The 14858-nt window shown below is 46.9% G+C and overlaps 1 protein-coding gene across 3 annotated transcripts in view; it reads right to left on the reverse strand.

Annotated features, from left to right (window-relative positions):
• Grik5 (glutamate ionotropic receptor kainate type subunit 5) overlaps positions 1–14858 on the reverse strand; it is a 60039-nt gene that overhangs the window by 13980 nt on the left and 31201 nt on the right. For 2 of the 3 annotated variants that reach the window (XM_046455598.2, XM_046455597.2), the window contains 3 exons: positions 4867–4980; positions 4575–4684; positions 4067–4240 (listed from right to left, as the gene is read on the reverse strand). In XM_046455598.2, the coding sequence (XP_046311554.1) occupies positions 4067–4240; positions 4575–4684; positions 4867–4980 (398 nt within the window). Of the gene's footprint in view, positions 1–4066; positions 4241–4574; positions 4685–4866; positions 4984–14858 lie in introns of all 3 variants that reach the window. The other variant, XM_046455596.2, reaches the window with a different exon arrangement.

Consider the following 14858-nt stretch of genomic DNA (forward strand, 5'->3'; position numbering starts at 1 on the left):
GCTGCATTAGCAAACTATCTCATTCATGGCAATTCATATTTGCCACACTAATTTGGTAACTATTTCCACATCGAATATCAAGGGTTGACAAAATTCTAATAGATGTGGCTACAGGAGGCTGCAGACCAAGTGGACACTGGAGACCAGGGGACAAGAAAACTCCTTATCATTCCAGACTTATTCTTTACAAGTAGATGCCACCTGATTATGGCATTCTGTCCTCTGGTGTGGCAACATCCAAGCATTTACATATTACCATCATGTTACTTTATTAGAAATCACTTTCTTTTTTCCTTCATATTGCAAATAGGGTGTTATATTCTTCTTCTTCTTCTTCCTTTTTTAAAAATTATGCCTGTTTGTAGATATATTATCCTTGAATTTCAGGGTAGAAAAGGAAGTTTGAAAGAATAGTTGTTATAAAAAGAAGGTGCTGAGTCTTCGAGCACTGAACCATCACTGGTGTGGGGTGAGAAGCCCATTTGAGGGATGGATGAGGGCAAAGGGAATCTACAGCGAAATGAGGTTGAGGACCAAAGTGGCCAGAGGAAACCTGAGGACATGGCATCCCAGAAGCAAGAACAGAGCCTCCAGTGGTGGGTGGCTAGTAGGGCATACACTGGCCACAAGGAAGAAAGGGATAGGATATATGGATAAGGGGGCTGCAAGAGACCCTGTGGAACTGGGGTTGTGGGGAGGGGGAGAGGCCAAGTGCAGCTAGCTCTGAGGTTTGGGGGTTTTCTTGCCAAGAGAGCTTGAGGGAAGGAGCAGCAGGGGAAGAGTAGAGGACAATGGCTGAAGAGAGTGCCCGGGAGCCTACCTGGAGATGGATGGATGTGAAGGCAGGCAGGGCTCAGAGAACAGGGAGAGGGAACAAGACAGAGTCTGGGAGGGACGGGGCTGTGGTCAGAGAGGTCTTGGAATGTTGATTTCCAAGGCAGAGCTGTCCTGAATGATGATGAGCCTCTGGATGTGGTTACAGGAGGCTGCAGACCAAGCGGACACTGGAGACCAGGGGACAAGAAAGCAGGTCTGGCCAGGCTACCACAGGTTAAGCTTCAGCAAAGCCCTCTAGGATGATGGCACCAAATCCCTACTGTCTACTACAGGAATGCCAGCCCCTGGAAGTCAGGGACCTGGCTTGCTGAATTATCACGATGGGGTCATATCTGCAGATTAACAAACATTTATGAAATGAGCAAACGTGTGAATAGATTTGGGGTACAGAAGAGAGGAGCATAGGGCCAAAGTCTCCAGTGATAGAGGGGGCATGACCCAGGGCTTCTGGGTGACAGCAATGGAAGAGGCAAAGAATGCCTGGCTGGAGAACATGAACCTCAGGAAGAGGGTCCCTGACCAAGGAGCAGGAATCATGGTTTGCAGAGAGGCCACTGATTCCCCCTGCCTGACCTGCAGTGGCTCTTCTCAGTGCCCTCTCAGCTACTTCTCACATACCTAGCTTTCTCCCACCCTCTTTGGCATGGATGACTCCACTGTAGCCCCTGAGACGGCTCCCATACACCTCCTCAGGGGGCCGTTCTCCACTGTTCTGTCATGCACTCTGCAAGTTCCTCAACAGCACTTTTTTTTTTTTAATTTTTAAATTTTATTTTTAGTCGTAGATGGACACAACATCTTTATTTTATTTGTTTTTATTTAGTTTTTAAAATTTGGTGCCAGGGATCGAACCCAGTGCCTCAAGCATGCTAGGCAAGCTCTCTACCACTGAGCCACAACCCGGCCCCCTCAACAGCACTTTTGTGAGCATCTAATACATCATTATATTGAAAATATCAATACATTTCTCTTGAGCAGTATGGTAGCAGAATAAGCCTCCTCCTGCTGCCACCACCAAAGATATCTACATCCTATTTCCTAGAAAACATGATTACATCAACTCACATGGTAAAAGGAACACTGCAGATGTGATTAACTTAAGGATCTTAAGATTGGGAGATACTCTTGAATTGTCCAGACAGCCCCAATGAATCACAAGGGTGCTTATCAGTAGAAGAAGAAAGTCAGAATCAGGGGGAGTGGGGGGATTTATTTGAAGATGTTACTCTGCTGGCTTTGAAGATGGAAGAAGGAGGCCATGACCAAAGAATGTTGGTGTCTTCTAAAAGCCGGTAAAGGCAAAGAAAGGGATTCCCTCTAAAGCCTCCAGAAGGATCCAGACCCCCCTGCCAACCTGATTTTAGCACTGTGAGATCTATTTTGGACTTCTGACCTCCAGAATACATTTAATGTGTTTTAAGCCAGTAAATTTGTGATAAATTTTGCAGTAGCCATAAGAAACAAATACAGGGCATCATCTGAAATGATGCAAATTCAAAAACTTTTAAAAAATCATTAAGACTTGAAAATTTCATTGGGGTAATCTATGGTAATAACCAACATGAACAAATGAGATGTTGTCACAAGCCAGTATCCAGGACTCTCACTTGGGTTCTGTGTGGGTGCTAAAGTCTGAACTCTCATCCACTGTGGTTTATGTTTGAGTTTTCAAGTTTTCCCAGCTGTTCATAGTTTCCTCAATTAATACATTTATAGCCCCAGTTAGCTCCTCCATAGTGAGTACCAATACAAACCTTTGGAACAATACCACCAAAACAGAAAACAAAAGCAAAAAGACTTAAAAGTTTCAAAGCCAGTGGACTAAGTGAATTATAGTTGCTTCCACTTAGCTGGGAGAAAGAAAAACCTGCTGCCTCTTAAGGTTAGTCTTGATTGAACAGTTGTATATTAAATAATGTGTCTGGGACAGATCCATTAAATAAAATATGAAGCCCAGTGTTTATTGTTTACCTGTTTACTATCAACACCTTTGCCTTTGAAGAACAGGGACGGAGCTGGCATAGGAGGGGCTCAACAAACCCCTGTGGAATGTCCATGGATGCACGAATTCTAATGGGAAGGAGGGGAGGAGGACGTGTCCTAGAAGGCCTGGGGTTTTCCTGGAGAAGGCTACGGAGGGCCTCAGGAGCTGGGCTGGCAGGGCAGTTCTGAGGGCTGGCACAGGGTGGGGCTGGAACCTGGCTCTGCATCTAGCCAAATGCATGCTCTTTAGCAACCCACTCCTCTCTAATCCATAAAACAGGGAGACTATTCCCCCTCCTAAACTTTCTCTTTAGTTGCAGGAACTGCAGCTGAATCCAATTGCTGTATGATAGACCAGGGAGGTAAATGTGAGGCCAGGCCAGAGAGTAATGGAAGTGGGGAGGGTGGGCCTGAAGTTGATGTCAGCTGGGATGCCGGTCAGTGCTGACAGGTCTCCTAGATTTGTGGGTAATTTTCCGTTTTTTTTTTTTTTTTTTTTTTGTTTTTTTTTGGTACTGGGGTTGAGCCCAGTTAAGTTACATCTCCAGCCCTTTTAATTTTTTATTTTGAGACAGGGTCTTGCTAAGTTGCTGAGGGTCTAAGATGCTAAGGCTGAACTTGAACTTGTGATCCCACTGTCTCAGCCTCCTGAGTCACTGCTGTTACAGTTGTGTGCCACTGTGCCTGGATGAATTTGCCTGGACATTGAGTGTTGGCATCTAATGCCACATTTTTTTTTAAAACTGTGGACTAGAGACCATGAGTTCTCAGTGAATGCCCCCCTGACATGGGGCTTCCTGGAGCTTGTCCAAGGGGAAAAATAAGTTCTCTCCAGGATGCTAGGTCACTATGGGACTTCAAGGACTCTAAGTCTCTGTGATAACCAGGGCAATGTGTGTGACAGCAGATGATGTTTCTCCTGTTGTGACCATAACTCCTCCTGTCAGCACAGGCTGTCAGGCTCACAGGGTGTTTTTCCTTGACTGCCTCACTGAATCCTCACAGACCTCAGACATAAGCCTTTTTATTCTCAGTTTTCAGATGAGGAGACTGAGGCATGGAGAAAGGATGGGGCCTACCCAAGGTTATATGGCTAGTAGGCAGTCATGCTGGGGCTCAGTGTCTGACCCCATTCCCTGCCACATAGCTGGAGGTGGAGATCACCCAGAGGACTGCAGCAGCCTCCTACACCTTCCAGAACTCAGATGACCCCTAGTCCCTGCCGGGCAGATAGAAAGCATCTTACCAGACTCCGCTGACACAGCGTGTGGACAGCGCCCGCGGCATGATCTCCGAGCCCTGCTGCATGAACCCCCCCACTGGGAACCAGAGGCTGTTGCCCAGCGTGTATTGGTTCTCCAGGATGTGGGGACGTGCCCGCAGGCATGGGTGCGGATTGTACCACTCGTAGGGGCTCAGCCTGTGGAGAGACATAGGCAGGTGCATGGGCCCAGGTGCAGGGGAAAAGGGTAGAAGTCGGGGGACATGGAGCCACTGTGGTCAGAGGAGCAGAGATGGGAAAGTGGGAGGGAAAGAGAAAGATGGATGGAGACATACATGCAGAGGAAAGGTAGAGAGAAAGGGAGGCAGAGACACAGAGACAGAGAGACAGAGACATGGAGAGACACCTCTTCAGGGAAGAGGCAAGGAGATGGCCCAGATAGAGATCCACAGAGCAAAAGGCAGAGCCATGAGGGGAAAGGGCTCATGCCTTGTCCCTGCCCTCCCTCCCAGGCAGCAGAGAGTGCACTCACCTGGCAGCCAGGAACAGGACACAGCTGACAGCCAGGTAGGCAAGAAGCATGAAGAGCCACACGGCAGGGGAGAAGGGGTCCAGAAAGGAGAAGTAGCCAGGCTTGCGGCCCTGTGGGGAGTGAAATCTGGAGCTGCTCCTGACCTGGACTGTATATTCACCCCTGGTCCCTGTCAGGCGCCAGGAATCTGATGGGCCCATCTGTGGTCCAGTGGGAGTCCTGTTCCCATTTGCAGGCCCTGTCCCTATCCCCTGGGTCAGGCTGCAGTCCATGGTCCCCATTGGGAGCTTACCATGTGCACTCGGTAGAGGATGCTGATCCCCAGGGTCATAAAGGGTTTGGAGAAGTCGATGACCTTCTCCCGCTCGGCAGTGATGGTGAATGCAGCCACAGCCAGGTCTGCCTTCTGCTGGAGGGGAAGCAGGATAGGGCAGAGGGGGAGGAAAGGAAGACAGAGATGGGCAGTTAGAGAGAAACCTGTGCCACTGAGGGGGCAAAGGAGAGAGAGGAAGGGATCACAAGGGCTGAGAGCCTGAACTGGCTCTGGGTGTCCACCTTGGGCCATCATCAGCCCTCACAGCTCCTACTGGCTTTAGGCCTCCTCCTGCCCTAGTCTTGCCCAGCTGCTCAATCCCAGTCATTGCCCTGTCCCTTCCCCTACCAAGTATCATCAGGGACCTGCTTTATAGAACTCACCACTCACCTCTGTCCCCTACTAACCCAAAGACACGCAGACAGCCTGAGACTGGCCTTAAGATAACTGGTCACCAACTTGCTCCAGGACCCTCTTCAGGCTTGGTTTCACCTCTTCTGCATTAATCATTAGCACTGGGTGATGTTTATTAAGTGCCAGGCTCCGTGCTGGATAGCAAGTCATACAGATGATCTTGTACGCTCCTTCCAACAGCTCCCTGGGCCAATCCCAGCCCCGTTTTTTTAGATGGGGAAACCAAGTCTCAGGCAAAGGCACTAGTGAGTAAAAGATGCTGCTGGGGACTGCAAACTGGGGATGTGACCTCTATTCTCTTGCCCCTGGAAGACATTAGTGACCCAGATGTGTGCCTGAAGCCTCCCCAGACATATAGGAACAGTGTCTGGCTCAGTTGAAATGACCTCAGGGGAGGCTGTGTGGGGCCCCAAGTGGAGGGTGCTGGGGTCCAGGTCTTAAGCAGTGAAGGGTGGGACAGAGAGCAGGGTGTGGGTTGGACCTGCTGGTGTATCTGGAACCCCTTTTAGAACATGTTGGCTGATCCAAAAGGCCATTTCACTCTGGCTTAAGGGGACAGTAGCTGGTCTTTAGCCAAGGGCTGGACACAAGACCTAAAAAAATCCCTGCACTTCACATACACTCCTGCACGCACTGCACAGAGGAGCACTACACAGTCACTTCTGCACTATCTCACCCACACATGCCAATACACAGGCGGAAGAAGCAACACGCAGGGATAGTCCCTAATGGCCCAGCACATGCCCTCATATACATATAGCATTTGCATTCACCTGTACATGATGGAGCAGGTGAGGTGAGCATGGGGAGGTGGGAGCCCTGGCTATGCCCAGCTTGCTGCATGATCTCAGGCAACCTTCACATCTCTGGGCCTCAGTTTGCTCATCTGTAAACAGGGTGTCAGGCACCATGTCCTCCACAGATCCCTAGTCCCAGGATGGAGACCAGGGCCCCAGGATGCCCCTTTTAGCAACCTGACTCCATTCCCTGGGCCTCAACTGGGTCCCAGCCTCAGGGGCCAGGGACGGAGGGGCCTGAAACCTAAATTCAAAAACGGAGTTTCCCCTGAGGCTGAAATGAATGAGCCAAGGTCCTGAAGGGGCTGAGACAGGGTACAGGAGGGAACCCAGGCCTGGACATAACCTGGGATGGGGAGAGAGGACACAGTCCCCAGAAGGGTACAGCCAGTGTAGACAACCCAGGCCTAACCCCATCTGCAGTCAGGGAGAGGCCACAGCCAGAAACAGAGCCCACAGCCATGAGATGACACAGGAATCAAAGCACAACCCTGGATGGCAGCGAGACAGCCCAGGCCCAGGACCTAACCCAGAGGCAGGAATAGGTGGCAGAGATCAAACACAAGCCCAGATCACCGAAAGCACTACAAGGTAGAGGGGCACAGGCTAAAAACCGAACCCAAAAGCAGAGAGAATGCAAATGTGCCAAATGAAATCCAGGGCCAGGGCCAGAGGAGAGTCCAAAGACAATGCCCCAAGATCAGGGAGAGCAGACACGGACCTGAAAGATGAATCAGAGCTGAGGCGGCACAGGTCAAACAGCGGGCTTAAGGCAACAAGCGATGGCACTCTGGTACCTGCCTGATATAGCTTAAGCACTGAGCCAGCTCAGCCCCAAGGCATAACAGAGGCCCGGTGTGTGGCAGAGACCCAAACCCCATCTGATTCTGGCAACATCTGTGGGGCTTCCTGGGTGTTGAGAATGAGGAGCATTTACCTCCTTTCCTGTATGCTGGTCACATTTATGACTAAGATGTGAACTGTTGCCGGAACAGTCCAGCTAGCACAGGAATCCTATTCATTTTATGCACCCAGTGGCCACCCATGGTGGCCCAGTCCCCATTTCAGAGAAGAGGAAGCAGTGGCCTTTCAGATGGGTTCGAGGGGCCCTGGCTATCCCCAGTTCCTCAGGAAGCCTGCAGGCCCCCCCTGCTTCTTTCTCCCTGTCCCTTGAAGGCTCACCAACCTCCTCATCAGCTGGCCTGCTGCTTCTTTCTAGCAACAAGGGCAGTGGCACTGCTCCTGAAACACTCTTAGATCTATCCACCTCTCTTCACCTACACCACTCATGGATGGTCTCCTGTTAAAACCAAGCATGGCCTCCCACAGCACCCAGGACGAACCCTTTCATGGCCCAGAGGCCCTCTGCAGTCTGCCTTGCTGGCTTCTCATGCCCTTTCTCCCTTACCCACTCCTCCAGTCACAATGGCCTGCTTTTTGCTCTTCAACTTAGCAGGCTCACTCCTGACCTCAGGACCTTTGTACTTGCTCTTCCTCAATCACTGGAGGCTTACAGTATACCTCACTGCTTAAGCCTACCCCAAAGCAACCTCCAGACCCTACTCACCCCGACCCCAAGGCCCTCTGAGTATTCACATTATCCTTCTAAGTGCTTCTAAGTACATATTAGCTCCCACAGGGCCACTGTTCCGGGTTTTCTTGGAGTAGCTTGTTTGGTCCCCCAGAGAAACCTATAAAATGAGAGACCACATTCCCACCATACTACATGTGAAGAAACTGAGACACAGAGAGGGTAGGTGTCTTGACCTAGCTGCTCCCAGATTTGGAATCACTCCCTTGCTGAGGAGACTTTCTTTCTGCTGCCCACATCCTTCCATGGCTGGGGGCATCTGAGGTCAAGTGCAGGTATGACCCTTCCTTGGCTTTCAGGGAGCTCAAGAAATGAATGAGTCCTTGAACCTCCAAGGAACATTCAGCAACCTCAACATCTACCTTCTCCCGAAGACTGATCTGAATCTCATCTTCCCTGAAGCCATCACATTTGAAATCTGGGGGTCATCCTGTACATGTCTGTCTCCCCTGCCCTCACTGTAAACACTTTCTTTTTCCATGCTTGGGATTGAAACTGGGTCTTGCACAGGCTAAGTGCTCTACCACTGAGCTAAATCCCCAGTCCCTGCAGCCTCTTTTGAACCCTCCTGATTCTGCCCCCAAACACCTGCAGAGCTGAGTCACTCATCTCTGCCTCCACTGACTACCCCAGCCCAGGCCTCCACCTGTGACTGGAAAGCTCATCTCCATCTCCCAGGCCACTCAGCTGGCAGCCCAAGGGATTCCAATATGCTACAATCTGTTCACACCACTCCCCTGCTTAAATACCTCAATGCCGCTCATCCTTCTTTAACTATCAGCCCCAATTCTCACCTGTTCCTCCATGAGGCCCTGCTCCATCTGGCTCCTGAAACCTTGCCTGCCTCACCCCCTGACATCTTGGTCTCCAGCCCAAGTTGCAACTCCATCTCCAGTTGCATCACAACTGCTGTGCCCTTTGTATTTGTTCATTCATTCTCTCATTTACCTGCTCAACATATCTTTGCTGGACGCCCTCTACTGGCCAAGCACAATACTAGCTTTGGGAGTATTGTGAATACAAACACACAAAGTGACAAGTGCAACGAAGTAAAACAAAGCAGGGCAACAGAGACCCATGGAAGACAGTGCTTTGGATAACTCTCTGCTGTAGGGTCTCATTTGAGACCCATATTGAAGGAAGCACAAGGGCAAGATAAGAGAAGACCTGGTGTGCAAGTTCCAGGCTGTGGGACAGTGGGTGGTTTTTGAGGTGGGAAGTGGCTTGCAGTGATCAGGGAGGCTGTGGGAGAACAGGAGGGATGGGAAGTGTGGCATGGAGGGAACACAGCCCTGCAGGACCTGTGAGACATGGTGAGGGGTCGGGCTCTGCTCCAAGGGCAACAGAGGACGCCCTTGGAGCAGAATGCAGGCACCAGAGTGGGAGCAGACTGCAGGCACCAGAGTGGATGCAGGGACCAGGGAGCTGACTAAAGCCCAGGGAGATGGTGGAGCAGGACTGAGGGTCAGCAGTGGTAGTGGAAAGTGGTGGTCGGATTTGGGTTTTGTTCTGAAGGTAGGACTAAAGGATCCTCAAATGCTGTGAATTCCTTCTAGGCTCCTGTCAAAGCCTATTGGACCCCCTCTTACCTCCTCCTCACCCTCATTTCCCAGCAGAAATACCTCTTTCTTAGATAAGTCTTCCCATCTTAACATGCACTCCCACACTTTTCTCCAATGGGACCCTGAAAGTTGTCTAATCTCTAGAATGAAATTAGGACGAATTCAAATTAGGAATTACAAGGGGGATCATCTAAGTGCCCAATCAAAGCACTTGTGATTCTCCCTCAGCTCCAAATATAGAGGCTATGTGCAACCTATATTCCTGCCTTGAAGGCTCTGCCCATAGGGGGGCACTAGAGGGAGGCTGCCGAGTTGCAGGGGGAGAGAGCTTGCTCCTTCCTGTCTCTGTTCTCTTCCTCCCAGCCTGCGTGGGCCCCTTGGCAGCAGTGGTTCCTTTCCACGATAGCAGATGAAGCCAGTTTATAGCTTCCCAACACTTGCAGAGCCAGCCCTTTCAGAAACACCACCAGCAGCAGCAAAAGCTCCTCCTGTGGCCACTTCCTGCAGGACACTAAGAGCAAAGGTGGGCAAATCATGGACCCCAGGCCAAAGCCAGCTCATTTATCTAGTTTTGTAAATAAAGTTTTATTGGAATACAGTCTGCCTGCTTGTTTACATGTTGTCAAACTGGTTTTCACACAACACAAGGGCTGAGTGGTTATGGCAGAATGGACGGAAAGTCAGAATACTTACTCCCTGGCCCTTTACGGGAGAACGAGTCAAACCTCCTGACTTGGAATTTTCATGCTCACATTTACCTAGTGAACAACTTTATACCTAGAACAAAATTCTCTTCTTCATTCAAATATCTGTGTGGCTTATCTCCTGGTGGGATCTGACTGACCCAGAAGTGACACACCCAGGTCTTGAAGAGGCCACACAGTCACTCACAGGCATGGGAAAGTGTTGGGTTATTAGCAGGGCCTAGAAAAGAAGCCAGAAGTAGTTTCTCAAAAGAGAACAGCTACTGCAGAGGGCTTGAGTTTGTTCCATGAATTAATTTCCTATTGACACCAGCGCGGCCCCATATAGCATCCCATTTGCCAGCAGCTAGCTCTCTGTAGATCTGTGGATCTGCTGGGCCATCAGCTGCCAACTTAAACTCGCTTACAGAGCTGGTGTGTACTCCAGACCACACTAGAAATGACAAGTTATATGGTTTGTTTGGAAAGTAAGTGAATGGAAATTATACAATCTAATGTGATTATAAGTTGTCCCCAAATCCAAAAAATGTCACATATCAAGCAAATAGGGTTCTCTCCTCAGGACTAATGAGTCTTGGCTCTGAGTGGTCTTCTGGTAGGTTCCTAAGTTTTCATCTTTTCAATCTCTTCCCCTTGTCACCTCAGCCCAAGGGTGATAGCTGCTACCTGCAGTTGCTGCCTGAGTGACCCTTTGATTTTCTTTTTATCTTTTCAATTAGCTCGTCAATAACTACATTTAGTTAACAATCCTTTATATTCAATTCTCTCTGTTCAAAAAACTGATGGGATTTTAATCAACTAACTGGTGCTATCTTCATCTCCAGATTGGACCTGACAGACATCAGCAGGGGATTTATGGCCAACCTCATTTACAAAACTATCTCCTGCTCCTCAGATCAGATCAGCATCATGTTGTCAACGTGTGGATCAGCATGATGCTGTGGGAACCCTTGAGATCGAGTTCTCTGCCCCTTTTATCATGGCAGAAAGTGGGAGAGTTGATGTTGCCCTGAGGCAAGGCTGTGAAGATGCACACTCTTAGCTTCTGGTGGTCCTTGGAAATTGATAGAAGAAAAAGCAATTGCCGGGTCAGTAGCTCACACCAGCTGCCAAGGGCTGTGTTGATTTCTTCCAGTAAAGATACTTCATTTGAGACAACGACTGCAATTGGAGTCATCGCCTGATTACAGTGAAAATAATCCAGTCATTCTCCAAGATCCATCTGCCTTCTGCACAGGCCAAATGGGCCAGCAGAATGAGGGTGGTATCACTACCCCTGCTTTTTTAAGCTGTTAATGGTGGAACTAATCTCTGCAATTTCCCCTAAGGATGTAAAATTGCTTTTGAATTACTATCCTGAGAAAGATGGGGAGTTCTAGGGGCTTCCACTTGGTTCTTTCTACCATAATGGCCCTGGCTCCACATGTCAGTGCCTCTGTGTGGGATGCTGCTGGCTGTTACGTATGTCTATTTATTATACAGTCAGGAACTGGGAAAACACAAGGTGGGTCCATAGCCCTATGAAGACCCATTCTAAGTTGAACATGGGCCCAGATTCCATCTTTTACCTGACCACATAAGCCCCATTGTGGTCCACTAAAGTGGGAATAATAAAAACAATTTGCCACCTACAAAAATGACAGAGGGTTTCTATTGCTAAAAACTAATCAAAACACTCAGTGCTGAGGAGGGCTGAGGCAGGAGAGTCATGAGTTCAAGGCCAGCCTTGAACTTAGTGTGAGACCCTGTCTCAGAATAAAAAATAACATATTCAACCAGAAGAATGAGAAGCTATACTCCCTTTATGCATGATGTATCAAAATGCATTCTACTATCATGTATAACTAATTAGACCAAATTTTTTAAAATGTAATATTCAAAAATAAAATAAATAAAAATAAAATGTGTTGGGGGTGTATCTCAGTGGTTAGAGTACTCCTGGGTTCAATCACCAGTATCACAATAAAACAAACAAAACAAAGCCCTAAAACAAAAAGCACTCAATTCTGAGAAGAAGCCTGTATAGAAACTGGTGTAGTCTTTCTGGAAAGCTATTCAACTATATATAACAAAGGCCATAGAAAGGGTCTTCCTCTTTTGTCCAGTCATTCTGTGCAAAAATCAATCTTCAGTAAATAAGCTGGGTGCAGTGGCACATGCCTATAGTCCCAGCTACTTAAGAGACTGAGGCAAGAGGATCTCTTGAGTCCAGGAGTTCAAGGCCAACCTGAACAACATAAGAAGACCCTGTCTCAAAAAGAAGAGAAGACTGGAGAAGAATAGGAAAGGAGAGGAGAGGGAAAGAAAAGAAAAAAGAAGCTGCTATTCAGGCAAAGCTTTTATGTAGAAAGATATTTGTTTATAGTTGTTTATAACAGTACAAATAAAAATGCTTGAAAATAACTAAATATAAAAAATGGCTAGATAAATAACAGTACATTCATGTGGGGATTAATACTCAGTCATGTAACATTCTGTTTTGGTTAAAACAATCAGATATTAGGCTGGGGTTGTGGCTCAGTGGTAGAGCACTTGCCTTGTACAGGCGAGGCCCTGGGTTCAAACCTCAACACCACATAAAAATAAATAAATAAAATAAAGGTATTGTGTCCAACTACAACTAAAAAATAAATATTAAAAAATCAGATATTATTTTTAGCTTTTCAGATTGGCAAAGATTTTTTTTTTAAGATTGATAATATCCGCTGTTAGCAAGAATGTGGGAAATTTGATATTCTCATGCACTTTTGGTGGGAATATACATTGGTAAAACCTTTTTCAATAGCCACTTAGCAATATATACTTTTAAAAATTTCATACCCTTGACCCAGAAGTTCTACTTCTTAAAATGTGTCACCCAGGAACACTCCTGCAAATTCACAGGCCAAGTCTACAGGGGCATTGTCTGTGCTAGCAAAACAGGAAATGACCAGATATCCATCAATAGGGGATGAGTACGTTAATTCATGCTCCAGACACACAATGGAACCCATACATCTTCCCTTCAATTTCAGACAAGCATCTTGAAGAATCCATGTCCAGACATAACACTTGTTTCTCAACCCAACCACCCCATGGTGGAAACTGGCCTGCATTGTTTACCCAGCTGCTCTGGCCAAACTCCCCAGTCACCTCTGATTCCACTTGTATACATCCAATCTGGTAGCACCTCTGCCACAAATGTCTCTCATTCCCAAGTCAATGTCTTCTCTGGCCCACACCTTTTCTGATCCAATAGCTTCCTACATGAACCATCTGCTTCTACTCTTGCCCCACTATGGCTATTTCTCAAGAGAATAACCAGAGTGATCACTTTTAAGAAATTTTAAAAATTAGATCCAGATGGCATATCCATGCAATGGAATATTATTCAGCTATAATGAGGAATGTAGTGCTGAGAACTGTTACAATGTGGATGAACCTTGAAAACACCATGCTAAGTGATGTTAAGTGAAAGAAGCCAGAAATAACAGGCTAGATGATTCCATTTACATGAAATATCTATAATAAGTAAATCCATGGAGACAGAAAGATTGGTGGTTTCCAGGGGTGGGAGAGAGAAGGGGGAATGGGAAGTGACTACTTAGTAAGTACAAGGTTTTCTTTGGGGGTTATGAAAATGTTTTGGAATTACATACAGGCGGTGATTACATAACACTGTGAATGTACTATATGCCACTGATAAGTATCTTTTAAATAGTTAATTTTATGAATTTCACTTCAATAAAAAGGAGAAAAAAAAATCACAGTACATCTCCCACTTAAACCATACAATAGGGAGCTGGGTTGTGGCTCAGTGGTACAGCACTTGCCTGGCATGTGGGTTCGATTCTCAGTACCAAATATAAAGAAACAAACAAATAAATAAATAAAGGTTCATCAATAACTAATAAAATTTTTTTTAATTCTTAAAAAAAAAACCCATACAATGGCTTTATAACACAATAAAAATAACATCCCAAATCCTTACCTGTGCCTTCCAGACCCTACCGCCCTTGATCTGAGCCTTCTCTTGGACCTCACTGCCCCATGGGCTCCCTCGCTCCCTCTCCTCAGCCCTTCCAGCCCCATCACTGCTTCCTGGACACAGGAAAGCTCAGTTTGACCTCCAGGTTTTGTACTCGACCCGGAAAATATTGTTCCCCCAGACTTACCAATCCGTTAGCAAGTATTTACTGAGTACCTGCTGGGTGTTTGACAGTTCTAAGAGCTGGGAATACAGAAGTGGGACACAGAGACAAAGCCCCTGTCCTTGTCACCCACTTCCTAACAGGTCTTCTCAGGGCTGATTTCCTCATCTCACTCAGGCTTTTTCCCCAAACTCCACCTAACCACCCAAAACATATCTATGCACCAAATACTTCTTATCCCTTACCCTATTTTATTTCTATTCACAATGCATTCACCATCTGGCATGACATTAATATATATGCTGTCAGCTTCCCCACTAAAACATTAGTTTCACAGGAGGCATCACAATACCTGATCTGAAATTATTCTAGAGAGCATGATATTGCCATCAAAATAAACATGAAGACCAATGGAAAAGAACAGAAGACACAGAGACAAATCCACATACCTACAGCCTTCTGATATTTGACAAAGATGGCCAATATATATATATATATATATATATATATATATATATATATATATATTTTTTTTTTTTGGAGAAAAGATAGCCTAAAAATGGTGCTGGGAAAAGTGGACAGCGATATGTAGAAAAACAAAACTAGACCCCTATATCTTGCCTTGCACAAAACTCAAATTGAAATGGATCAAAGACTTAGAAATTAGGCCACAAACTTTACAACTTCTAGAAGAAAACACAGGGTTAACACTTCATCATAGAGGTACTGGTACTGACTTCTTTAACAAGACCCCCAAAGCACAAGAAATAAAA

The sequence above is a fragment of the Marmota monax genome, unplaced genomic scaffold (assembly GCF_021218885.2).
Source record: "Marmota monax isolate L192 unplaced genomic scaffold, Marmota_monax_Labrador192_F-V1.1 WCK01_AAM20220418_F8-fsc00149, whole genome shotgun sequence".
Classification (NCBI taxonomy): domain Eukaryota; kingdom Metazoa; phylum Chordata; class Mammalia; order Rodentia; family Sciuridae; genus Marmota; species Marmota monax.